The 24,098-nt window shown below is 41.7% G+C and overlaps 1 protein-coding gene across 2 annotated transcripts in view; it reads right to left on the bottom strand.

The window, feature by feature from the left end:
- The window catches only part of VIPR2 (vasoactive intestinal peptide receptor 2), a 297,276-nt gene that overhangs the window by 78,050 nt on the left and 195,128 nt on the right, over positions 1-24,098 (bottom strand). For both annotated transcript variants that reach the window (XM_059729178.1, XM_059729177.1), the window contains 2 exons: positions 8,787-8,894; positions 3,358-3,461 (listed from right to left, as the gene is read on the bottom strand). In XM_059729178.1, the coding sequence (XP_059585161.1) occupies positions 3,358-3,461; positions 8,787-8,894 (212 nt within the window). The remainder of the gene's footprint in view (positions 1-3,357; positions 3,462-8,786; positions 8,895-24,098) is intronic.

Below are 24,098 nucleotides of genomic sequence, written 5' to 3'. Positions count from 1 at the left end.
ATTGAGTAAAACAAGTCAAAACCTGGGAGTGGCATAACCCTTTTCACATGTAGCTTATCCCTGGAATTAATGTCAATTAACTCAAATTAGTTTTGACTTTCCAGGGAAAGGTGTTAGTTAACTCAGATACTTCACAGGTACTTAAAATGGGACTTGTATGTCTGTAAGGATCCCAAGATAAAAATCTTGTTTCTATTTTTATCCTTAGGTGCTTTGGAACTCTCAAGTGTCTTAGTAGTTAGTCATGTCTTCTATGCATCACTCACTAGCACCTAGGGGCATCTTTACACATGCTCCGGCAGTGAGGTTCTTTAGTTAGAGTGGCTCCAAGAGTGCCCAATGTGTCTCATGTACTCAGTGTCCTGCACTTCAAACTGGTGGCAGGGGTGTTTTATCTAAAGCTCGTTCGATGAGCTTTAGTTAAAGCACCCCTGACGCCATTTTGAACTGTGGGGATGCTGAATACACATGACGTGGAAGCTGCTGGAGCGTGCTAATTAGCACGCCCTAGCAGACTAGATTAACAGAGTCGCTGCAAACCTACAGGCACCCTAAGTGCCTAAGTCCTCTTTAGTATTGAACACTGTTTTGTGAACACATTGTGATCTGACAGTGAAATAATAATTAAAATAAATTATATCAACAAAGGGCCTCTAATTTAGTACTCATTAAGTCAATGCAAAAAACTTCTATTGACTTCAGTAGGAATTTGATGGAGCCATTCTGGGAATCTGAATTTTTTTTTTTTTGCCTCTTTGGCAAGTTAGCAATGAAATGTAATGGGGGCCTTATTTAATTTATTTTTAAAAGCACCCTTCCTGTTCCAGATCATTAATAATCTGAACAGTTTGTTACTTACCTACTAATTACCTGTTCAATATTTCTTTGCTAATCCCTTCCCCTTCCCTCTCATTTAAACCTTCTATAAAGCATTCACAGCTGTTCGGAGCAAATATGTATCTGCCCTTCAGGAGGATAAAAATAAGTTCCCATCCTAATTAAGACCACCTGCTAAACAAACAGAAATAATGCTGATCTCCATCTTTGAGATAAACTCATTCCACAACAAAGATATACTCTGTGTTTGTACGTAGCAAATAAAGAGCCAGACTGGAATTTTCACACACACTCTTTCAATACAGACTTCTATACCAGACACAGAAACCTGCTATTTGTCTTCATTAAAGCAATCAAATTCTGACCTAAAATTACCATGGCTGTTTTAACCGCGCTGGTAAATACATCGCTGCACCACCCTGTACATCTGTATGCACTTCCCGTACAGAAAGTTGTGTTAACTTGGGCAACAGTTTTGTCTGCATCATCCTGTAATGATACGTTAGCTAAATTACCCTAACCCTGATGTTGAATGAAGCAGAGTTAACTTGGTGTTGTTTTGCTGTATTTGTATTGCTATAGAATCATGCAGCTGGAACAGCTTATATCGCTATCATTTGATATCGATCTAATTGTTATCTGGCTACGTGCTTGAAGGAGAAAAAGCAGAAGTGAACAAATTATTGTCCCTGTACTTTACTTTCATATAGAAAAGTGGCTGTGATATATACATGCAGTGAGAACATGTATAGGGAACCATCAGTTTCCTTTTTGTATTTAAAAATAATCTAAAATTCATATGTATGTTATTTTGAAGGAGATTCAAATTTTCCATAATTACAGTAACTCAGTAGCTCTATCCAGCAACACATGAATTGAGACTGGAAGATAGTGGGACATATCTTCTGGCATTCTTCTGATTTATGGTTATAGCATTCATTGGTACATGTGAATTGAAGCAGAAGAAAAATGGGACAGTGGGCCTGCTACTTTGGACACGATTCTGAAAGGGGTCAGCTGGAAATGTCATGAGCTTTTTGGGGAATCAAGCAATTTGATTATGTTAATCTATTTCAAATGAATAATGTCCACCCTTCAGACACTGATAATTAACTTGGATTTTATCAAAACTGACCCAGAAAGGACAATGAAGAATAAGTTAGGCAAGGCTAGCATCTATTGCTGACATTCCTGACAGAGAAGCAAACAGTTGTGTGTTGTAGTCAAACAACTATTTGAATGTGGGTGTGGTCTGTCCATCAGTCTACCCTATCACTTTCATTAGAGTCCATCACTAAAACAACAAAAGACTTGCAAAATGTAGGTCATATTCTTTCCTGAAGTGTGATGTGTATTTGTCATGGGAAGACTCCATCCCTGAAAGTGAAGATCAGAGTTTGACACTGACAACTGAGGTTTATCTTTGGATTGCATACAGTCTGCAGCAAAACTAATTAAAAAACAGAAATATTTTTTCAAGAAGTTTTGATAAATGTGTTTTTTTTAATAAAAAAATTCCAACATTTTTAACAGTTTTAATCTGCTGGCCTTTTATAGAGACAGGTAGTTCTCCTCAAAAGGAAGGGAAATAAGTGGTACAAGCAAACTGAGTGGATCGCATATTTTTCACCTGCTAGGATCATTCATTCTGGATTTGAAGACCTTTGGGACAAATTCTAATCCCTGATGGAAATTAAAATCCTTAGTAATTCCAATGAAATTAATGAAGTTAAATGTTAGCTCTTTCTACTCATACTTTACACAAGTAAACAGACATTGTCTTTTGATTCTGGAAATGCAGCCAAATGCCCGCAGTGGCCCCAGTCAGAAACCAGGGGGGCACTAGAGCATGGTTCCCTGCTTGGCTAGAGAAGACAGCTTGGGGCAAAGCTAGCCACCCTCCAAGAGGGATGGGGCGAGGGGTGTTTGTGGGGGAGGTGCAAAGTACCCTGAGAGGCTGGAGGACTGTGAGTTAACTTGAATCTGTTGGGGATCTGGGACAGAAATTCTAAATCAGTTCAGTCTGATACTACATCCATCCTGGTCTACTGTAAACCAGTTCTGGTAATTTTGAAAGCGGTTTTATGTGCGTTGAACTTCTGTTTTGTTACAGATTTGAACTGGTTTCCAGTCACTTATACCAGTTTATATGTAACTTCTGTCCCTAGCCTACATTGTATATGTCGGTCAAATGATGTCTGCAATCCCATTACAATAAAATCTACTAGAAAGCAATTCAACACACAATTGCTTACAAGGCTTCTGGCATGCACTGATATCAGATATCTCATAGTAGTACCACTGATGACTGAAAACCATATATAATCATGATTTATAACATTAAAATTTATGAACCACATCAATGCAAAAGAGTAATGGTTGCTCTCAAATATGGGTGCAATTTTCACACTGACTTCATCAGGAGGAATATGTATGCATTTCTGAGCAGACTATAGATGCAGAGATTTTTTATCTTTTAAACATCTGCATCTAAGTGACCAGGATAATTATTTTCCCTACCTTATAATCCTCCTCATCATCATCATCCTTATATCCACAAGCAGTTATGAAATCTGGAAATGTTTCTGACCACCCATCACTTGTGCAGTTTTTGCTAACATTTCCTGTAAAACAGAATTAAAAAGAATGAATGAATACAGATTTAGAATCTTCCTAACCAGTAGGCCTAAAACAGCTTAGACAAAGTCCCAAATCAGCTAGCTACAGCATGGCACTTCTGACTAACACAGCTAACTAACTACTACTCTCTGCAAAAGGGAGCTAGCTCTCGAGTTCACGTGATAACATCACCAAGACAAAATGTGTCGGTGCAACAAAGCTGTAAAATACTGCCAAGAGATCAGATTTAACTATTTTCTAGGGCTATTGAAATGCTATTGTAATTTAAGATACCATTATATTCTCCTACTAAAAAACAGAATTCTCTGTGTATTTCTAGAGAGCAGACACAAACTACTCTTCGGTAAAGAGACAGCAGTAATGGAATATATTTCAGATTTAATATTCTTGATAGTCGTTGAAGGAAAGAAGTTTTTTTTTCCATCCTGCAGCTACACATATCAGGGTTTTTTGGGGGGGGAGGATTGTTTTTTTTTGCCTTCCTCAGAAACACTGGGTGTTGACTGCAGCCAAGGCTGGGGATTGTGACTAGGATGTGTCAATGCTCCTGCTGGGACTAAAACCTAGAGAGTCAGACTGATTACCAGATTTGGGGTCAGGAAGGAATTTTACCCCATGGTCAGATTATTATGCACTGTGGGGACTTTTGTTTTCCTCTGTAGTGGGGAGTATGGTCCTCTTCCTTGGATCTCTCAAGCATTTTTTTTAACACCCTGTGCAGCAGCAGAACACTGACCATTGTTGTTCCCTTGCTTTAACTGGTGGCCAGTTAGGGTGCTATGCATTGTGGTTGTGTGACCGGGCTGACTATATATTTTTAGTAATAGGGTAGACCAGGGGTTGGTAACCTACAGCCCTCAGCCCGGATCCATTGGTGACGCATAGGGGGTGCATGCGCATGCACATGCACCCCCTGAGATTGACCGTGCACCCCCTGAGACTGGCCACTGCCAACACTGCCAGTGGCGTCTGTGGGCGGTCGCCACTCACCACCCTCACCCCCAGCCGCCAACACTGCCAGTGGTGTCCGCGGGCAGTCGCCGGTCGCCACTTGGCGCTCAACACCCCCTGCCCTCACTGCTGCCACTGCCACTGCCTTGCCACTGCGGTTGCTGTGCCCACCCCAGCCTCAGGAGGCACAAGGCATTTATGCCTGGATCCAACTCGCAGATGCAGGACTTTGGAGGCATTTAGCAGGGAAGGTGCCTTCTGTGGGCACTCTCCTCATGCTGCTTGGGACAAATTCTAGCTGCAAGCACCTTTCCAGTGAAGCTGTGACGGCAAGAGGCAGAAGCAGTGGTAGGGTCCTAGTGCCTGGTCTTCCACCCCCCATCTGGGGTTAGTTTTTCCTGCCCGCAGCCAGAAAAGGTTGTCTACCCCTAGGTTAGACAGGGATTTGTATGGGATGGTTTGGATAAGGATGATAACCTCTATGGCTAGGGACAGACATTCAAAAAGCCTGAGCCTGAATTGATTCAATCTTTGCAGGTAAGTCTAACCTACCTAGGTTGAACCAGTTTGCAACTGCAGAGACATTCTCTCTGGACTGAGGAAATTCAGGCATGCCTGCAGTGGCTCAGGCTAAAAGCCGGTGGGTGCTAGAGCCACCCTCCCTTCCCTTCCACAATGCTGAGCTGAGGGGGAGCATGGTCATGCCCTGGCAGGACACTCTGATTAGGGAGGGGTGTAACCTCCCACCCTGCCTGCACCATCCCACACTTTTCCCTACTCACTGCACCAGGGGTAGGAGTGTTGCCAGCCCCCAGCCCCAGGGTAGCACTCTGAGGCAGAGGTTGGGGGTGTACAGTGCATGCATCTGTTGATGATACTGAGGTTTTCAATCTCACTCTCTCTGCTTCTTCATACTGTCTGCAAACCGGACAGGCAAGGAACCAGCAGGGGGCTGATAAACACTGTTATCAGCTCATCAACAAAACAAAAGCCTCTCTCATTAGTTCAGGCTATTCTTAAACAGCTTTTTCCAAGGAAGGAACAGAGGGACATTATCAGCTGATTTGTTGATTAGCTCCAAAAAGCCCTAAGTGGATACTGTTCTGTCCACCTGTCCCAGTGAAATTGGAGACACACACACACACACACACACAAACACGCACAGACACCTCTCAGCATTAGCTAACATACCATATGTGTAGGGTCCATGAGGCTGGAGTCTGCGCTGTGGGACATGGGAGGCAGGGAGATCCCTGCTTGAGCAACGAGCAGCAGGGGGGAGGGGGGCAGGGGGAAGCAAGGCAGACCCTGCTGTGTCTCCACCAGAGGTCTGGCCAGGGAGCTGTGGGTGGGGCCAGCTCTGCTCTCTGGAGCAGACAGCACAACCCAGGGCTGCAAAGTATCTGGGATGCTGAGGGTCTCTGGTTTAACTTAAACCAGGAAGGGGTCTGGGACATACACTGCCTAAACCAGTTTGACCCAAATCAGTTAAGTCTGATACTATATTCAAACAGGTTTATCTTAAGCCAGTTTCAGCCATTTTGAAACTGGTTTATGTGCACTGAACTTCTGTTCTGTTACAGGTTTAAACCAGTTTCTGATTACTTAAACCAGTTTATGTGTAATGTCTGTCCCTAGCCCATAGGTCACTTCCAGTCAGCTTTTCTATGATCCTGATTGACTTATATCAAGGTAACTTCTTGATATATATACAGTATCATGTTTGGTTTATATCAAGACAACTTCTAAATGCCTTTGTTTGAGTAACTTAAATTCTTTCTTAGTTTCCACAAGACCCAGTTAAAATTACTCACAGTTGTCATTTTATAAACTCTTTAAGTTATGATATATTAAACAAAGTTCATCAACACTTAAGTGAAAATCTTCATTTATTTATAAATTCATCTGGTTATTCCTAATATTATAATAAGACAGGACCTGCTACCAATTTTGGAAATAAAGTACTTTGGTCTTCTCCAAAGGCAGAACCCTTTTAAGAGTGTAATCTCTCTCAAAGCTCTACATAGGGCTATGGAAAAAGAGATTATAACTGAAAACCCCTTATCTTTGTTGTCTATTTTGTTTATATTTATTTTCCTTTTTTTGATAATACCATATTCAATATTTGTGATTATTTTGCTTGTCTTCAATTGTTATGCCCCCTAAGGGATGGTAAAAGATCTTACATGCCTAAATTGCCTATGTCACAATCTTGATGTGGCTATGGGGAAAATTATTAGACTCTGACCTACCATTTCTTACTTTACTAGAATAAAATAAGAATTACTTTGTGACTGAATTAAGTAAGAATTACAGAATGCAAGAATTACTGATGAAATAAGAATTATACTGAAAACCTGTTTATGAGCCACACAGGTCAGAGACATCGTCTTGAGTCTTCCACATCCAGAATGAGTGATCATCAGGCTACTAGCTAATTTAAATACTCCACTTTATGTTTTTTCATGTAAAGCATTGTAATGTCTTAGTTTCATTCCATTGACAAATGGAAACAATTTTTAAATCTTGAAATGTTTCACGGGACATGAAAAACATTGTGCTTCCATATCTTCCTGCCAGCTAAGAAATTGAATTCATACAAGAATCAATGAAGTTATTCATGTTATATATAATACACAACATAGGTTCAGGTAGGAGAGGTGAACCTCTGATATTCTGATGGTCAAGTTCAGATAAGCAATGGAAAGCTTTATGTTAATTCTATAGTGCCCAGTTCTATAGACTCAAGTGTCTTGAATCTATAGAACTGGGCACAAATCTTGCGCAAAGAGGCTTTCTTGAATACATCTGATCAATGTTAAGGAGCTCTGGCCCATGGAATGTGTCATCTCTTACAAAGTTACAAAACAAAACATCCTGGGCACCTGAAGCGATTAAAGATGCCATGGTAGTTTTTGCAAAAGTGGAGGTGTTACATTGTCTTGCTTAGGAAATTAAATTCTGACCCTTTAAATTCAGTCTCTAATTCACAGGGCTATGGAATCATTGAAAAGTAAGGCTGGAAAGGACTTTCACCTAGTCCAACTCCCTACCAAAGGGCGATTAGATCATCCCTATCCAAACCATCCTATACAAATCCATTGTCTAATACATTATTAAAACTACAAAGTCAACCCTGAAATAACCACACAACACAACTAACATACAGCCAACAAGCCAGATCCCGTTAGCAGAGTCACATGATCCAGCCCACGGGGCTCCCCACAAGAAAGGAAATGTGGCAATAGGCAAGCAGTGGCAGTTAACACTATTACTGCTTGTCCTTCTGCTAAATTTCCAGACCAGTGGGGAGCCCCACAGATCAGATGACATGGCTCCATGCTCCAGATCTGGCCTGCAGACTAGCCCCATGCACTGGATCTAGCCCACAGGGCTGGATGACTTGGGCACTACTAGTATACAGAATTCTTCCTTACTGAGTAGTCATATGTACAACAGTAATGTGGATATTAAGCAGTAGTCACTCCAAATAGAGCTGATTTTCTGTGACAGAACCAAAGTACTGCTGTGTATATGTATATGTACTTTATTAAATGTTTTCCCTCTTCCCTTTCAACAAAATGTCCCTGCATAACAGATTTGAGCCAAAAGAAGATCTTAATCATGTTTTGTATGTTCTAAAAATCTTTTCTTCCTTCTGTGATTTTGAGTAAGGAACAGTGACCCAGCTGTTGCTTGGCAGTAGAAAGTCTAGTAATTCATCTTTAACTGTTGTCCTGGTACACAGTTGATCTTCACTTCTTACAACTTTCCCACTATATATCAGCAAATACAGAATAGACGCTAAACAGATTTATCCACATTGAAATGCCTGGAGTTGCCTCAAAAAGGTAGATTCATTATTAGATCATCATTTTCAGAGCTGGCCTTAGGGAAAATGGTGCTTTGGGTGAATTTTTCATTTGGTATTCCCCTGCCCCCCGAGCTCCCCTCCTCCTTGGTATCCTCCCCAAGTCACTGGTGCTGCTGCAGGCAGAAGCAGGCAGGCAGGGGCAGGTACAGTCTGGTGTAGAGGGAGAGCCACCTGCACTGCTTGGCCCAGCTCCTTCTGAGTAGTGGCTGGAAGTGGGCTGGGCAGTATGGGTGGCTCCACCTTCCTGCTGGACTATGCCCCATACCCATGCCTGCCAGCCTCTGCCTGCAGCAGTGTCACTGACTTGGGCAGGGGGGAGCAAGGGCTGGCCACTGCTGTGTGTGCATGTTGTGGTGGGGGGCACAAGTACCCCTGACCACAGTACTCTTTGTGGTAGCCCATGTTACACACCCCTAAGGCTGGCTCTGATCATTATTATCATTGCCATCATGCATTGGAGATATTTAAAAGAAACTTAAAATACCTGGTTTGCTGAAATAGTGGCGAAATACTTTTGGACACGGAACAGTGACAGTCTCTCCAATTTCAGCAGGGTGCCAGCAAGTAATGTTATCCCAAACTCCAAAACACCCTGAAAACAAAAAACAAAAGTAACAAACCTGAGTCCATCCGAACTAAATTTTGATCACTGTATTCCTAAATCAACAGTTTTGCATGAGTAGTTCAAGGAGGATTACTCATTTAAGGAAATTTGCTGCAACAATATTTACTATAAAATTAGCACCCAATGATTACTCAGCCACTTTGCAAAACACCTCCTTTATTCTGGAATGCGCTGGTTTACAAAGTCTATCCTACAAATAATGTCATCTTGAGGTGATCATCCTGAATGGCTCATTATTAGGTAACAAAGGTAACTTTTAATGAGTAATCTCTGAGTATTCATATATATTTGTAAATATTGCTTAATTAAAGCACAATTGGATTTTTGCATCTACAGCTATTTGTATGGCATCAAGAAAAAAATTCTAAAGGAGTCCATTGCACTCAGCAACAGCAAAAGGAAAGATTTCTATTATGACTGTCCTCTCCCCCCAACCCAGACTCTCTCTCACCCACTGACTCCTCAACCTACATCTTCACTGACTGCCTGTCTTGTCTGCATACCAGCTCAGCCTCTGGCTTCTTTACTTTTCATTCCATCCAGGAAGAGCACACACCAACTGCAGAAACTTCCTCAGCTTGACGAAGGGTTTTTAAACCCGAAACATTGCTTAAAATTTTTTTTCCAACTTTTTACGTTGGTCTAATAAAAGGTATCAGAATCACCCAAAGAACCTTGTCTGCCTATGTCCTTAGACCAACACAGCTGCAACCTACACCCCTGTGTCATGACTGGGGCACTTTCAAAACAATGTTCATAGAGTTACAAAATCAAATTTCCCCACCAAAAAGTGGGATTTGGGCAAAGAATTTCACCACATACTGATTTGAAAGGGTGATCAGGAAAGTGATACCAGCATCTTTGATTCTAACTTTCAGAATGATTGTATAACACCCTTTTTCTGCAAAGACCTATACACATGGTGAACTTCATGCAATATGGGCAGAAGCCATACATTTCTATCAGAGGGCACTGGATCTAGCCCTATAAATATTTCCATTCACTTGAACAGGACTGTTCACAGCATGTACAGCTAACCCTGTGCCTAATTCTTTTAGGCTCAGAGTAAGTCACAGATGGCATGTCTACACATGCATTAATGCATTGTAATTGCAGCACACTAATTTAAAGCAAAGTACATGGTTTTTCTGTGATGCTAATATACAGTAGACTAATTCTAGTGTGCATTAGCACGGTTTTTGCCTGCTGTGCTAATGCACAATAGAATTAGTCTACTGTGCTTGTAGTCTCATGTAAATGTACCCAGAAATATTTAAACACACTTTGTATCAATATCTATAGAAAAAAATCCCCCTTTCTGTAAAATTCTGGGCAATTATATTCTTAAAACATAAAATATCAAAAATGTATAATGTGTTACCTACAACTAGCAGACACAATAGACAATCTGAAAATTAAATACATAGTTAATGCAAAATAGAAAAAACTAAAAAGCCCTGTCCAAGTCAATATTTTTATATAAAAATCACTCTAAATGATGATGGACAACTGGTTCCTCTCAACGGAGGGTCCCTTCCAACCCTAAAAATCTATGACATCTACAAAAGCATCAAAGGACAAGCTAATTCAGAAACAGTTTACATCCAAGTACTGCTCTGTTAAAATGTTGATGCTCTTGGTGATTCGGTAGATTGAACATAGATGGGTCAATGGGATTACATTTTTTTAATTCTAAAAAATGCCAGAAAAAAAAAATGAACCTGTTAAGAAATAAGCATGTTGCCGATTTTATTACATAATATAAGCTTAAACTTAATCATTCTCTAAGTGTATGAAGGATATTAGCTGCTGCTGGTTTTATTCAACAGGTAATAACATAATTGACACAGGATAGTATCAGTTTCCCAACACTGATTATTGGTTATTTTTTAATTAGTAAATATTAAATAATATGATCCATGATCTCAAATGATATGCTTAACCATTTCTATTCCATATATCTGCAATGGAAAAAAGGTTAGAATCAATTTACATTTTATCTATATTATTCGGCAGAGCCAGCACTTCTAGAACTGGATTTCTATCTGCTTTCTGAAGTTTTACCAAAAAGATTTCAAAGCCTTTTTGTTATTTAAGGAAGCCATGACATCAAGTGGAACTAGTGGCTTCCTAGAGCAATCTGCTAATTCATTAGTCCACCAGGTACAAGACATTTGCACTTCGTATTCACTGTATATTAAACTCTCTGCAACAGGAAAAGCTACAACATCCTAATACATTATTGGCTTTAAACAGGATTTCAATGATCCATTTAAAAAAAATACAAAGTTTCAAGACCAGTGAAGAAACTAAGTGTAATATTTATTGATAGTTGGAAACAAGAGAATAGGTGACAGGGTAAGAGACAGTCTGGTACAACAGAAAATGGTAAACAGAAGTCCTGACCCTCATTTCCTATCTCCACTTGCTAGACAACACTTCCTCTGCATTATTTGGGATTATAAACATGTGGCTTTTATTGACTTTAATTGCAGTGACATGACAGAAAACTCTGCACATTGCCTTGACTAATAAGAAATTAAAGTTATAAGATAACACTATGTGAGTACCTAAGACTTAAAAGTTTTATGTAAAATCAAAGACAGAGATCTTCCTGTGCTGAGTTACTTCCCCACTGTATAAATCATAGTAATAAAAAGTTCATTCAATATACCTCAGTTACATGAAATATAGAAGAGATGGTACGCTCAGGCTGCTTACAAATGTAAAAAAAAACCCAAAACAATGCTTTACTTTAAACTCTGCACATCCCTCGTCCAGTGCATGCCCAGAAGAGGCATCATGTCAGTTAGACTCAGCTCATGCAACATCTGTATAAATCAGGGGCTTTAGTGGGGCTTTTCTGGCATTTTTACCTAATAGCTGAATCAGCTTTAAACAAAACTGCCAAATGCCCTGCTGAAGCACCCAATCTATACAGATGCCGCAAAGCCGGGCTGAACTAATGTGTTCTGTGTCCAGTAAAGCGTAGGGATTTTTTTATGGTGTTTTGTTTGTTTGTTTGTTTGTTTTGGGGGGGATCATATCTGCCAGCAGTCTCAGTGCCTACCTTAAAAATGTGGTCCCTAGAGAGGTTGGCAAAGCTGTATGTTTAGAATAAGCCATCTTGGTGCTGTAAATCTCCGGCTATTTTTCTTGATCTTATTCGTGGTAAGGAATAACTCTTTTTGCAAAGGCAATGTAAGGGGTAAGGTGCCACTCTGTGAATAAAGCTTACAGAGTTTGCTCTTCCAAGAACCAGGATTCATGTTCTTTATGCTTGTGACTCCCAAAGCAGGCTCTGTGCTCTGTGGGAACAGCTTGCACCCTAGGAAGCTCAAGGAGCAGAGAATTTCTCAGCTGTCCTAAGGTTATACAGCTCTCTGTGCAGGTTTCTGTCTATGTGCTCTCATCTATCCCTGAATTCATGAAAGCGATTCCAGCAGGAAAATGATACCTGGAATAGAGCCTTAGAATATTTGTTTATACAAAACTTCCATGGATGTGAGCCTTGCTGCCTTGCACCTTGTACAGTCACTCCTGGGTGCAGTGGGTATAAAACAAAACCATTCTAATTTGGTAGCCTAAGCAGTAACATGACAGCAAGTTTTCAAGAGGTGATGATAAATGGGGAAACTGATTCTCCACTACCTTGTTACCACTTTCACCCGCTAGTGCATTGACAAAGTGAACGTACATTTTCTTCGTGAAACTTCCTCCACGCTACAAAGGCCCTCCACCAATTAGATGCCAAGATCCCTAAACCCTAAGGAGAGTTAGTCACTTTTGAAGGGAAGCACTCAGCAGATGTCTGCCTGTAGTCCACAGAAAATATGAGACATTGGGGGAGGGTGTCTGCACTCTCTGAAGGCTTGGACAAATGCTCACGGAGTTCTACTCACTATGATGTAATATTAGTGTTTATGCAAAGTTAAAAAATGTTTACCTCTGCCATTGCAGGTCACATGTGCTTTCCAATTGGCTAGAAGTCAGGAACAACATCAAGAACTGACATACAAGTATTCAAAAAGACAAGAACAGTATTTTCTTCATCTGCCAGCTCTCATAACTAAAAAGATAACTGACAGAAAGAAAAAGCAAAATTCTTTTGCTCTAATGGATGTACAGTTCGTGCCAGTGTAAACAAGTATTAGAGTACATAAGAATAATTAACATCTTGTGCCACTTCAGACCCCTTTAGTCTATCCCCATTTTCAATAACAATGAGCTAAAGCTGTGATTAGTCATGCAAATGTTCATGCATACCCGTTAGAGCTGACAGCTTCTCCAGTTTTTCCACCACGAGATTCAGTCAAATCACTATCAATCAGATTTTAGATCTGTAAATGTGGGGGTCACTTTTTTCCCCAACATCCTCTATGTAGAATAGCAAATTTGCTACAATGATTTGCAAATTGTTCAGGAACCTTCACAGTTTTGCAAGGGTTATACAGTATTTACATACCACACTCACCCTTCCCCCCACAGTAAGCCCTCCAAAATTGGGGTGTGTTATCTTGAGCAAGGAGGCTCATTTTTCTTCCCTTGAACAGAAGCAGGATAGAACAGAGTAAGCAAAAATTGATTAATGGCTGTCAAAATGTGACACATTAGGTCACAACACTGGAAAAATAGGGTTTTTTTTCTATATTCTGTCTTCCAGAAACAAAGTACATGTTTTATTTAGGATACGGAAGAAAGTAAAGAAAGTAGAGCAGTAACTGAATATGGCCTGCACTATGTATAGCAAATCCTGGGCCAAGCTGACTTGGGACCTAATTCCAGATCTTTACAGCAGAAATTAACTATCAGATTAAAATATTCTGTACACAAAATATCTAGCATAAACATTCACACAGGTCCAAATCCTATGCCTAAGTCAATAGTTTTAGATATTGCTGTCAATGAAAGCCAATTTTGGTCACCAAACACTAAAATACTGGCTGGAATCAATGCAAATGTGGACACTGTCTATCTCACTACTAGAAACAAGTGTTCTTTTCCTGAGGCAGTTTGCGAAGTCTTGGCCACAGAGACCAACGGTCAGGACATTATAAGCCCAGAGCACTGCTGTGCTGAGACCTATCATGCTGACCATGCATGCTAGCTCTGAGCTGGAAGCTTGAGAGATGCGTGTGTGTGGTACTGAGCACAAGATGACATGCTTCATTTTTCAGAGATTTTGGCAAGAAATCTGCATTTTGGTAATGAAAAGTCTGATATTTTTGTAAGAATTTTTTATGAATTTAGATTAGAATGGTTACTTTGAAAATTAAAAAAATATTAGGAAAAAAAACCCCCTTTGGAATTCCAAATGCCCTTGCCCTGTTTTGGGACCAATTTTACTGATAAAATAGTGTGCCGTGGGATTTTTCCAAATATTTTTATAGGTTTAATTTATTAGTTTTTACTGTAGATGAAAGGACTGCGGTTCCTCTGAATTCATAGATCCACTGGGCCTAATAATAAAATAGATGTAATTTCAGCAAAAAGCCATCACCAAAAATTATGAGAGAAATTTGAGTGTCTGTCACCAGAATTCCACAATTGACTTTCAGTCTTAATTTATGTATATTTTAAGGTTTATTTATTATTATATGTAGAAAGCAGATAGAGCTGCTGAAATGTCTGAGAGGTACGCGCAGTCGTGAAAGACTATGGGATGCTGCTGAAAAAGAAAACCAAAAACGGAAATGCAGTTTGTGAAGTCTGTAGGAGCTGCTGAAAGTGCAACATTTTTAAAAGTATATAATTTTCTAGGTTTAAAATTACACCTGCCCTACTTCCTTTATCATGGAGGATCTTTAGTATAATTTCAGTTACATATTTGTTTTTGTTGTTAGAAAACATATAATCTGCTCGACTTGTTTAGAGATGAGAAACAGCTAGCCATTCACATTTTATCTTTGCACTGGTACAGCCTTCCAACAGTATGCAATAGTTTTCAAAAGAGGACCTATCCTTATATGCAGTGGGCTCAATCCTACACAATTTAAGTTAATAGGATTTTGCCATTAACTTTACCTGAAATCAGGATTAGACATAGCTGGACAAGAACGCTCTTTTCCTCTGTGTCCATATTGTGTTTACCATAACCAGCTCATGCTATGTTAGGGTTTTATGTTGCTTGTCATCACTGAAGTAGCTGAGTGGCTACCACAAAAACTCAGTAACAATGGGCTACACAGATTAGCTCCGGCTGTTCTCCTTTCCTGGGTAATCTTTTCTTTGAATTTCATTTATTTTCATTCCTGGGATTGTTTCTGACAGTTTTGATATGTTCTGTTTGTCCATTTACTAATTTCGAATATTTGGGTGTTTGAGGTGTTCAGATATATGATGGTATTACTACTGGGTCAGTTTTGCCAAGGTAGAAGGCTCTTTCCAAGAGAGGATTTCCTAAAGATCCACAGCCTCTGCATTCAACTAATTTCCTCTAGAATTTTTACCTCTTCCCTACTTGCATCCCCCAGGTTTATAAACCTGTCCCCTACTGTTCCCAAACACAGCTAGGGCTGAACCACATCTAAGAAAACATTTATCCAGGAATTTATTTTCTCATCATAACAATTCCAGTTCCTTCTTTTATACAGTCACTGAAATTAACTTTGCCAAATTTCAGCCCGTCTAAAACAGAGGTGTAAAACATACAGCCTGTGGATCAGACCCAGCCTGTTGAGCTGTATGATTCGGCCCATGGGTCACTGGACTGACCTGATATATTGGCCCTGGCCACACGTGCTGACCACAGAACTCATTGTGTATGCAGCATGTGGTGCTGGCACAGGGCATGAACTCCTGCAGCATGTGGGCTGGAACTGGCACTGCACGCAGAACAGGGGGCCTGGGCTGTATGAGGCACCCTCTGTACTGTCTGCAGCACCAGGTCTAGCCCACACACTATGGGCAGTGCATGGGGCTGGGCTGACAGGGGGTCAGTCCTGGCCCGGTCTGTAGACTGGCCCAGCAACCCTTATCTAGCCCATGGGGCCAGATAAGTTTGACACCTCTGGTTTAAAATGTATCAGCTTGCCATACCTGAAATACCCAGACATTGGAACAGATTGCCTCCATCACCATAGCCACTCATAAATATAATAAACTCTCATGTCTTGTATGTCCCCTTATGCTTTTCTACCCTGATGCACAGAATGAATCATGCCATTTGAATTACTTGTGACATATTTTTTCTTTAGACTCTAGGCCATTCCCTATACATCCCTATACGTCTCAAATCCTATACTTGTCCACTGACATTCTTCATCTACAGAGAAAAAAACAGGTCCTTCACTCATGTTATCCCACTGTTTGGAAGAGCTTCTGTGACTGTATCCAGCAGGGATCTCTTCTTAAACATCTCATAAGGATCTCTTCATTTCCATGGTCTATGACTTGCACCATCCCTACAAAAATAATTAAATCCAACTCTCTTAATTTCTTAGGTTCCCTTCATTCAGTAAGTTTAAATCTCTCTTCATCCTCCCTTTTCAACCATGTTCACAGTGCCATCTTGTATATCCTAAATCTGCAAAAATTATATTGCTGGCTTTATTTAAATATTTGGTTTGAAATTATTCTGATGTATTCAGTGATACTTCAGCATGTGAAACACTGCAGAAGCCAGTGTAAACTACATTACATTCCTCATGCTTTTGTATGTCTGAGTTCTAAAATAACACTCATCCTGGGGTCTGAGATCCTATATTCTAGCATGAAAATTATTTATGCGTATAAATGTATAATACTAGGCTCGCATGGGAAATTTTTGTTAACTTGCATACACATTAACCACTAGATGGCACTTTACAGTTGGATTCAAACAGTGCCAATTCAAACAAAGCCTTAATAATTCTAGGAGGAAGTTACCAATTTTAATGGAGCAAGTGTATTCAATATACAAAATAAAATGGAAGCTCTCAGAAAGAGCTGTGTAATTATCAGCAAAGCCACTGGTTTTTTTCTAGTTTAGAAAGCATTTAGATTCTGTACGTGTCTGATATTCATTTGACAAGCAGACCACACATTAAAGAGGAAGTTCGGGGTGAATGGCACTTATAAATATATAGGCGAAAGTTCTTTCTGTTCTTTATCTATATAAATGAGAATGAGAAGATAGCAGGAATAGAGAAATAGTGAACTTGGAAACAAAGCGAGTTTAGAACCAGACTGGTCAGCTGGTTAGTATGAATTATAAAAACCATACAACTATAATAATTCCACAATAGTGCTCTCTGCTGCTAGCTTAGAACTACCTTGATGGTAGGGTTTTGCATCTACTTTACATTTATATAGAACAGGTATAGATGAAAACATACAGCACAAGGAAATGAACAATCTGGCCAAATAGAGCAACAATGCACTAGGCAGTCTAGGAAAGCTATCCTATGTATTTAGCTCAGGAACAGAATCTAGTTGGTCACCAATATCAAAAGGGAGTTAAATGTAGAAAAAATTACTTACTAGTCAAATTAAATTTTTAACTAAGGTAAAAGCTAAATATATAAATGATTCTTTTGGTAAAAAAAGAACCCAAAAATAAGTGGAATATTAGCTTCTACTGATCTAAAATGCTTCCATTTTAATGGATTTAGTCTTATAGCTGGGGCTAGTCAAATATTTTTCTGTCATTTTTTCATGAATTATCTAGGGGGCTTTTGCTAAAAGAACGTGTAAACAAAAAAGTGGCTGCTTGCTTGAAAATGTTCAGGTTTTCACAAGAAAACCCCCAAACCAAAGACTTTTTGTCAAAAACATCAATCAAATACAGATATAGGTTTTCAGATTTCTTTTTAACAAAAAAGGTTGAAATGTAAATAGAAAAATTGAGTTAAATTTTCAATAAAAAAATGTCTTTATTTTCCAATCTATTTTTCATATTGTTGGGGTATTATGAATATTTTTCTATATGCATGAATTGATGGCCTTGAACTCTATCTGCTATTTCAATACTAGATAATGTATTGCTTGACAATACTAGAAAGATAATTTTCCAGTGACCTGTGCTAAAGTTGAGGGGTTGCCATTTTCTTCTAACTATGCCACAAGATGTTTACTGCAGTTGCCTAATTAACTCCACAGTAAATGTCTCTGTTTCCACATGTGCAGTGCTATTATGATGGAATAAACCAATTAACTCCACAGTAGGTTAGTACTTGTAAATACAAGTACTATCCTACTGCAGAGTTTTTTACTTTTCAGCACCACACATGTAGACACAGACCGGGCTGGCTGGAGCACAAGGGTGCTTCAGTGCAGGGGTTGCCTGCTCGCTAGGCCTACACTGGAGCACCCTCGTGTCCCAGCCAACCCCTCCACAGCACGTTGAGCCAGGTTGGAGCAGCCCCAGGCTGGCAGCCTGCTCTCCCAGCCCCCCTGCCAGCCAGGGCTGCTCTGACCCAGCTCAACCTGCTGCAGTCCCAGGCAGACATTCAAATGGTGCACCTGAGAACAATAAACTCTGACATAACATGCACTGGAGTTTATTGCTCATAAAACATGTTGAGGTGCCCATTTACATATAAACATATAGTTGCTCACTGAATATTACACACCAAACCTCAGTACCTTTGAAAACACCACCAAAAAGTCATGAAAGTACTAATGAGAATGTGAGGCAATTTACAAGTTCTCTCCTCTGCCTAAAGAGATCTTGATCATTCAACTAAAGAGACTGTTCCATAGTTCACAATGGGAGACAGCTGCTGTAGCAAGTCATAATCATGAAAAGAGAAACTGAGACAGCTGGGCTAATTCTGCTGAGGGCTCATTAAAATTAGCACCATATCTTCAAACTGGATATATTGGATAGAAAGCCACTATGGAGAGTAGAACATCAGGACTCAGCATTTATGTTGACCTGGATCAATTAGTGTAAATCCTACCTGTTCAGTGAGTTGGAGCTTCTTTGAAAGCATTATGTTCATTTCTAGTCACACTTGAGCCTGGAAGTCACAACAGTAAAGCACTGGCCACATCTACATGACATGCTTAACCGCGCAGTAGCATAGTTTACTGTGCAGCAAGTGTGCAAATCTACATGTGCAAACACTTACTGCACAGTAAAAATGCTTAATCATGAGTAAATTTGCTACCTGCAAGTGCAAGTAGCAAATTCACGTGAGATTAGTTGCTGCACAGTTACGCATGTGTAGATGCAGCCCAGGAGCAAGTTTGCTCCTGGGTCAGCCCTGCCACTAGTGAGCCAGCCTGACGCTAGCCCCAGGGCTCCAGGCTGGGATCCTCTCCTACCCCAGGCCTCTAAAAGCCTGCAGGCACTCAGAGCCCTGGGGCATACCAGCAGGGAGCCTGAGGCCACTCCAGACCCCTGTGTGCCCCTGGGAAGGCCTCAGGCTAGCTGCCCTTGCCTGCCTGCACTCCAGCACCACTGCCTGACACCTCACTGCTGCACGGCTCCCAGGCCCGCACCATCCAGGCTGTAGGCTCAGCTGCAGGCAGCTTCTGACTGCTGGGGCCAGCTCCACCTGCCCACAGCCCACCCCCAGTAGCCTGCCCTGAGTTTGCAGGTTCTGTAGGGCATTGCCTCCACCCCGCCTGCACTCCTCAGCTGCAGTGCACAGGGATGTGTAGCATAGCCACAGGTAGCCCTCCAGGTGGCAACAGAGGTTGCACGGCAGCCCAGGCTTGCACCCCAAGCTGTCATAGCGCGGTCCCATACCAGATATGCAGGCATGCCTGGGGCACCATGGCCACCAGCAGTAGCAGGGCATAGTAGGTTGGGCACCCCCTGGTCTGTGCAAACAGCTCCTTGTGCATTGCATGGGACATGTGCATCAGGGTCACGCTGTGGGCGCAGCACCAGCACAGGAGGCAGGGGAGGCTGGCCTTGGGATGTATCCCTGGAGAAGACCCCTGCGGGGATGGCAGAGGCGCAGGCAGCTCCTCATCCCCATCGTCCAGAAGCCTCACCCCCCTTTATCCTGGGTGTCATGGGCTGGGCAGTGGCACAGAAGAGCAGTTAGGCGGCAGGAAAAGGGGGGTGGGCGGGGAGTAGGGTCCGGAGCTGCGGCAGCAGGTGTTGCCAGGAGCCTGGCCTGTCGCAGCCTGGGAAGCCCCCAGGGTCATCCTGAAGGTCTCCAGCCATTGCTCATCCCATGTGTGCTGGACGATGTGCTGCCACCAGTCCTGGCTGGCCCAGTGGTCCCAGAGGCATTGGGGTTGGAGGCAAAGGAGGGCAACAGCAGCCCTGGTAGTGGCATCCTGGAGCCCGTCATCAGCATTCCTGCTGGGGTCCAGTCAGATGGATGGGGTGCAGGCAGCAGGTGTGCAGCGGCCTCCCAGAGACAAAGCATGGCGGGTGGATTGGTGGTCGCTGTACGTGAGGGAGCCAGGAGGGATGAGACAGCTGTAGGCCAGGTGGCAGTTGATGCAGCAGCCAGCAGGGTCAGTGCAACAGCCAGCAGGAGCGCGGGGCACTGGTTGTCATTGTCAGGGACGGGGACTGAAGCAACCATGGTGCGAGGAGGCACAGACGGTGAGGACAGAGCTGCTGCATACTGTCCCTACACTGGCCATGCTGCTCCAGTGGCTGGCCAGAGAGCAGCGAGTGAGGCTGCCTTTTGAAGAGGGCTGCCAACTATTGGCAGGTGCAGCAGAGCCTGGAGCTCCCCACTCCGGTGGCATTGCAGGGCCCCAGGAAGCAGGAACAGATTGGCAGCAAATCTGTTCCTGCTTCCCTGCACATGTAGACACATGCCCGGTACCATTTACTTGTGAGTAAACTGGTACTGCATCAAATGCATGCATAGACGCACCCACTATGTCCAAGTCTATTTGCCAGGAAAAGGGAATAAGTTTATAGCTAGTTTTATATAAAGAAAAAGCTTTTTTATTAGCTGTTGCTATTTAAGTAATGTTTGTAGAAAGTCCAGATAGGTCACGAGGCTCGGTACTTACTAAGGGCCAGAACCAGGTAGGTATTGGTGCCTCAGGGCAAATATTGATAAAGATCAATTCAGCTCCAGCAGCTATAAAACTCATTAGACACTTAAGTTTCTTTGACACCTATATGTTTGGCCTTTACCAACTCCTGGCACCTATACTTAGGGTTCTGGGCATCTCTGTAAGGTACCCAGGCTTGGGAATTGGTGTCTATATCCTGCCTAAGCTCTGCTGTGATCCAGAATGGACAGAGGGCAGTGCATAAACCAGTGGCTCAAACTTTTTAGCCTTCAGGCACCCCTCTCTAGCTTTTGTGAATGACATGGCATCCCACTTCAGTACTTGCCTCCTTGCAGAGGGGCCAAGCAGTGTGGACGGCAGAGCAGCCAAGCAGGAAAAGCCTAAGCCTGCCCTGATCTGCTTTTCTCCTCACGCCTGGAGCCTGAGCCTGCCCATATCTGCTTATCTCCTCACACCTCACTTCATATCCTCACACTTCCTGTGTCACCCTGCAACGAATCTCTGGGCACCCTGGTTGAGAGTTACTGGCTTAACACTGCCTAAATTCCCAGAGATTCCTGATCTATCAGGTACACACTATCTCACACCAATAGGACAAAGCACAGCACCCATAACCACAGTTACTCAGAAACAAAGCCAGCGATGGTGGGGTTGATGGTATCCATCTTCTGTGTGATACTCTAGTGATCAGAGCATTTGCCCAGGAACTGGGACCCCTGGATTTTAGGCCTTCCTCAGTCTGAGTGGAATCAAATCCATACACCTTCCCCTTCCAAGAGTGCCATGACCATCAGATTATAATGCAGACCAGATTAGGGTACTCACCACTCCTCCTGCTGCAGCTAGGCCAATCAGTGGAAAGGAATGCAAGAGTAACAGATCCAGAAAGAGAACAAGCAAGAGGGAGGCTGACCCTAACCCAAGGATGAGGATCCCCCCATAGGAGGATGGGAGCCCAAGGTACTGAGTCATTACTGTTTTCTCATCAATGACAGTTTAATGCGACATGTATAAATATGTATAAGCAGGGAGCAGAACTCGGGACTTCATTGTCCTGGGGCTGTACTGTCATCACTGGGATGAAAAGATAGGCTTTCCCTTGCTTATTCTCCTTTTAGCCCCGTGACTCCTACATTCCTTTCTGCTCGTTGGCCCAACTACAACAAAACTATTATTGTATAACTTGGTGTTTAGAATACTCTCCTGAGACATGGACAGTATGGATTTGAAATGTCTCAGGCCTAGAATCCAGGCCTCTGACCTCCAGATCAAATGCACTAACCACTAGATTATTATGCAAGAAGCTGAGCAACATTGCTACTGCTACAATCTCAGAAGATAACTGGGACCTCTTCAACATCTTGTTACTTCCTTCTTGGCAGGTTCAAGTGCAACCAGCTGCTCTTCATCCAAAGTGTTATTTTCATGAAAGCATTAGGATAGCTAGGCAACAACATTGTTTTTCTTTTTTCCTGTGAGGCAGATGCAGGAATTCCTGTGGTCTACATCCTGCTGCACTTCCAGACATTCACGCTCTCTCTCCAGCTGGTTTAATGAAAATCAACATTATACAGAGTATTCAACACCACAGTGGTAAACAGGGATCATAAATCAGTGAACTCCCAAATCAGGAGTGTACAACTCAGAAGTGTGAGGTAGTTCTAATAGACATTTTAATGCTGAAGTAGGTGGATCGTATCACACCAGTGGTACTAAACAAACAATTGATAAAACAGAATTAATCTAAGTAGTGCTCAAAAATATGCAAAAGTTACTTTCTACTTTGAAAGCAAAGTTGCCGTTTCCATTGCAAGCCTTGCTGATTAAAAGCCAAAGGACAAATCCAAAATCACAGGTAAGAGCCACTTTTCAATAAAGCAAGAGCTGATCACACACAAATTCTTGCTAAACATGCACGGGTACACAAATTAAACTTGCAAGGTACACATTCCCATTGAGGGCTGCCACTCATGGGATCTGTGCCAATTGGACATCAGCCCTCAGCACAACTGCAAGTGGAACACTGGACCACATATTTAGGTGCATACACAGAATAATGTATTGTTGAACAGCAAGGACCCAGGACTCACTGTTTTACTTTTCAAATCCTTTGTCATTTAAAATGAGGCAGTTTAATAAAGAATTATGGGCAGCCACTGAGGTTCTGACACTCTTTTAGCCCTAGAAAAAGTGAGCATACATATGTTCATTGTATGTGTAGTGTCACTAAGGGTGGATCTATTATAAAAATGTTCTTGTGAAAAAAGTAACTTCTCTGTAGTATCACACTTTGCAGCACTGCATGTAATGTGTGGACGGTTTATATGTAGCACTACAGGGGGTACCCTTGCACCCCTCACCTACAATAGATGTGTTATCAACTCATACTTCAAAAGGAAAAATACACCTGTTCTGTTATAGAAATGGTGCTAGGTTCTATAAAGAAAACCCACTAGGGACAAGGGTCACAAGGGTCTATCCCTTTGCTAGGGTCCTAAATTCATTTTACAAATGCCGTTGATGCATTTCTGCTGATTCTCAAAACCTTCAGAACTTCAACATTTCTGCACTGCCTTAGGTTGCCACACCCTTCCCTTCCCTTCCCAGCTACTAAAACAATTTGTATATTGTTGCTCTTTCCTAATGACCTTTCAAATCTGAGGATTCGAGTAAGGTTGGTCATGAAATTTAATAACATATGACTGCCTTTCAGAGAACTTGTCATAGGATAGGAAAGGATCTTCCAGGCACCAAGGCTGATACATTATTGTCACATCAAACTTGCCATATGTACTAATTAAACTTCTCAAATTTCATTTTAAAACTAGCTACATTTCCCTTCCCCTCCCACTCTAATGAGTTCTATGCTCCTTTCTCTGATGACTTGAAAAGCTACATTTGTTCATGGTCAATGTATAGCCTTTGAAGTAGTATCCCCTTGTGTGCTGTTCTGCATCTTTGACTTTTTATTCTATCCCATCACAGCACATTCCCCTTAAGATATCAGTAAAAAATGCCTGGAAGTTGATTGTTTCCGCTTCTGTCATAGTTTAGTTTATCTATCTAGAAGGAGGCATAAGAAGCATTGACTTCAGACACAAGAAAATCATATATGGAATAGTGATAAAGTACAGCAAAAGCCTTCTCCTGGATACAGAGATGACTGTATCCTTCAGTAGACAAACTACAACTGAATACATTATTGAAAATTATAGCCTCTTCTTCCTCTTCTAGGAAGAAGCCTCCTTTCTC

Source organism: Alligator mississippiensis, chromosome 5 (genome assembly GCF_030867095.1).
Source record: "Alligator mississippiensis isolate rAllMis1 chromosome 5, rAllMis1, whole genome shotgun sequence".
In the NCBI taxonomy this organism is placed as follows: Eukaryota; Metazoa; Chordata; order Crocodylia; family Alligatoridae; genus Alligator; species Alligator mississippiensis.
Note: the sequence above shows the minus strand (reverse complement) of the source record. Positions and strands in the feature narration are given on the sequence as shown.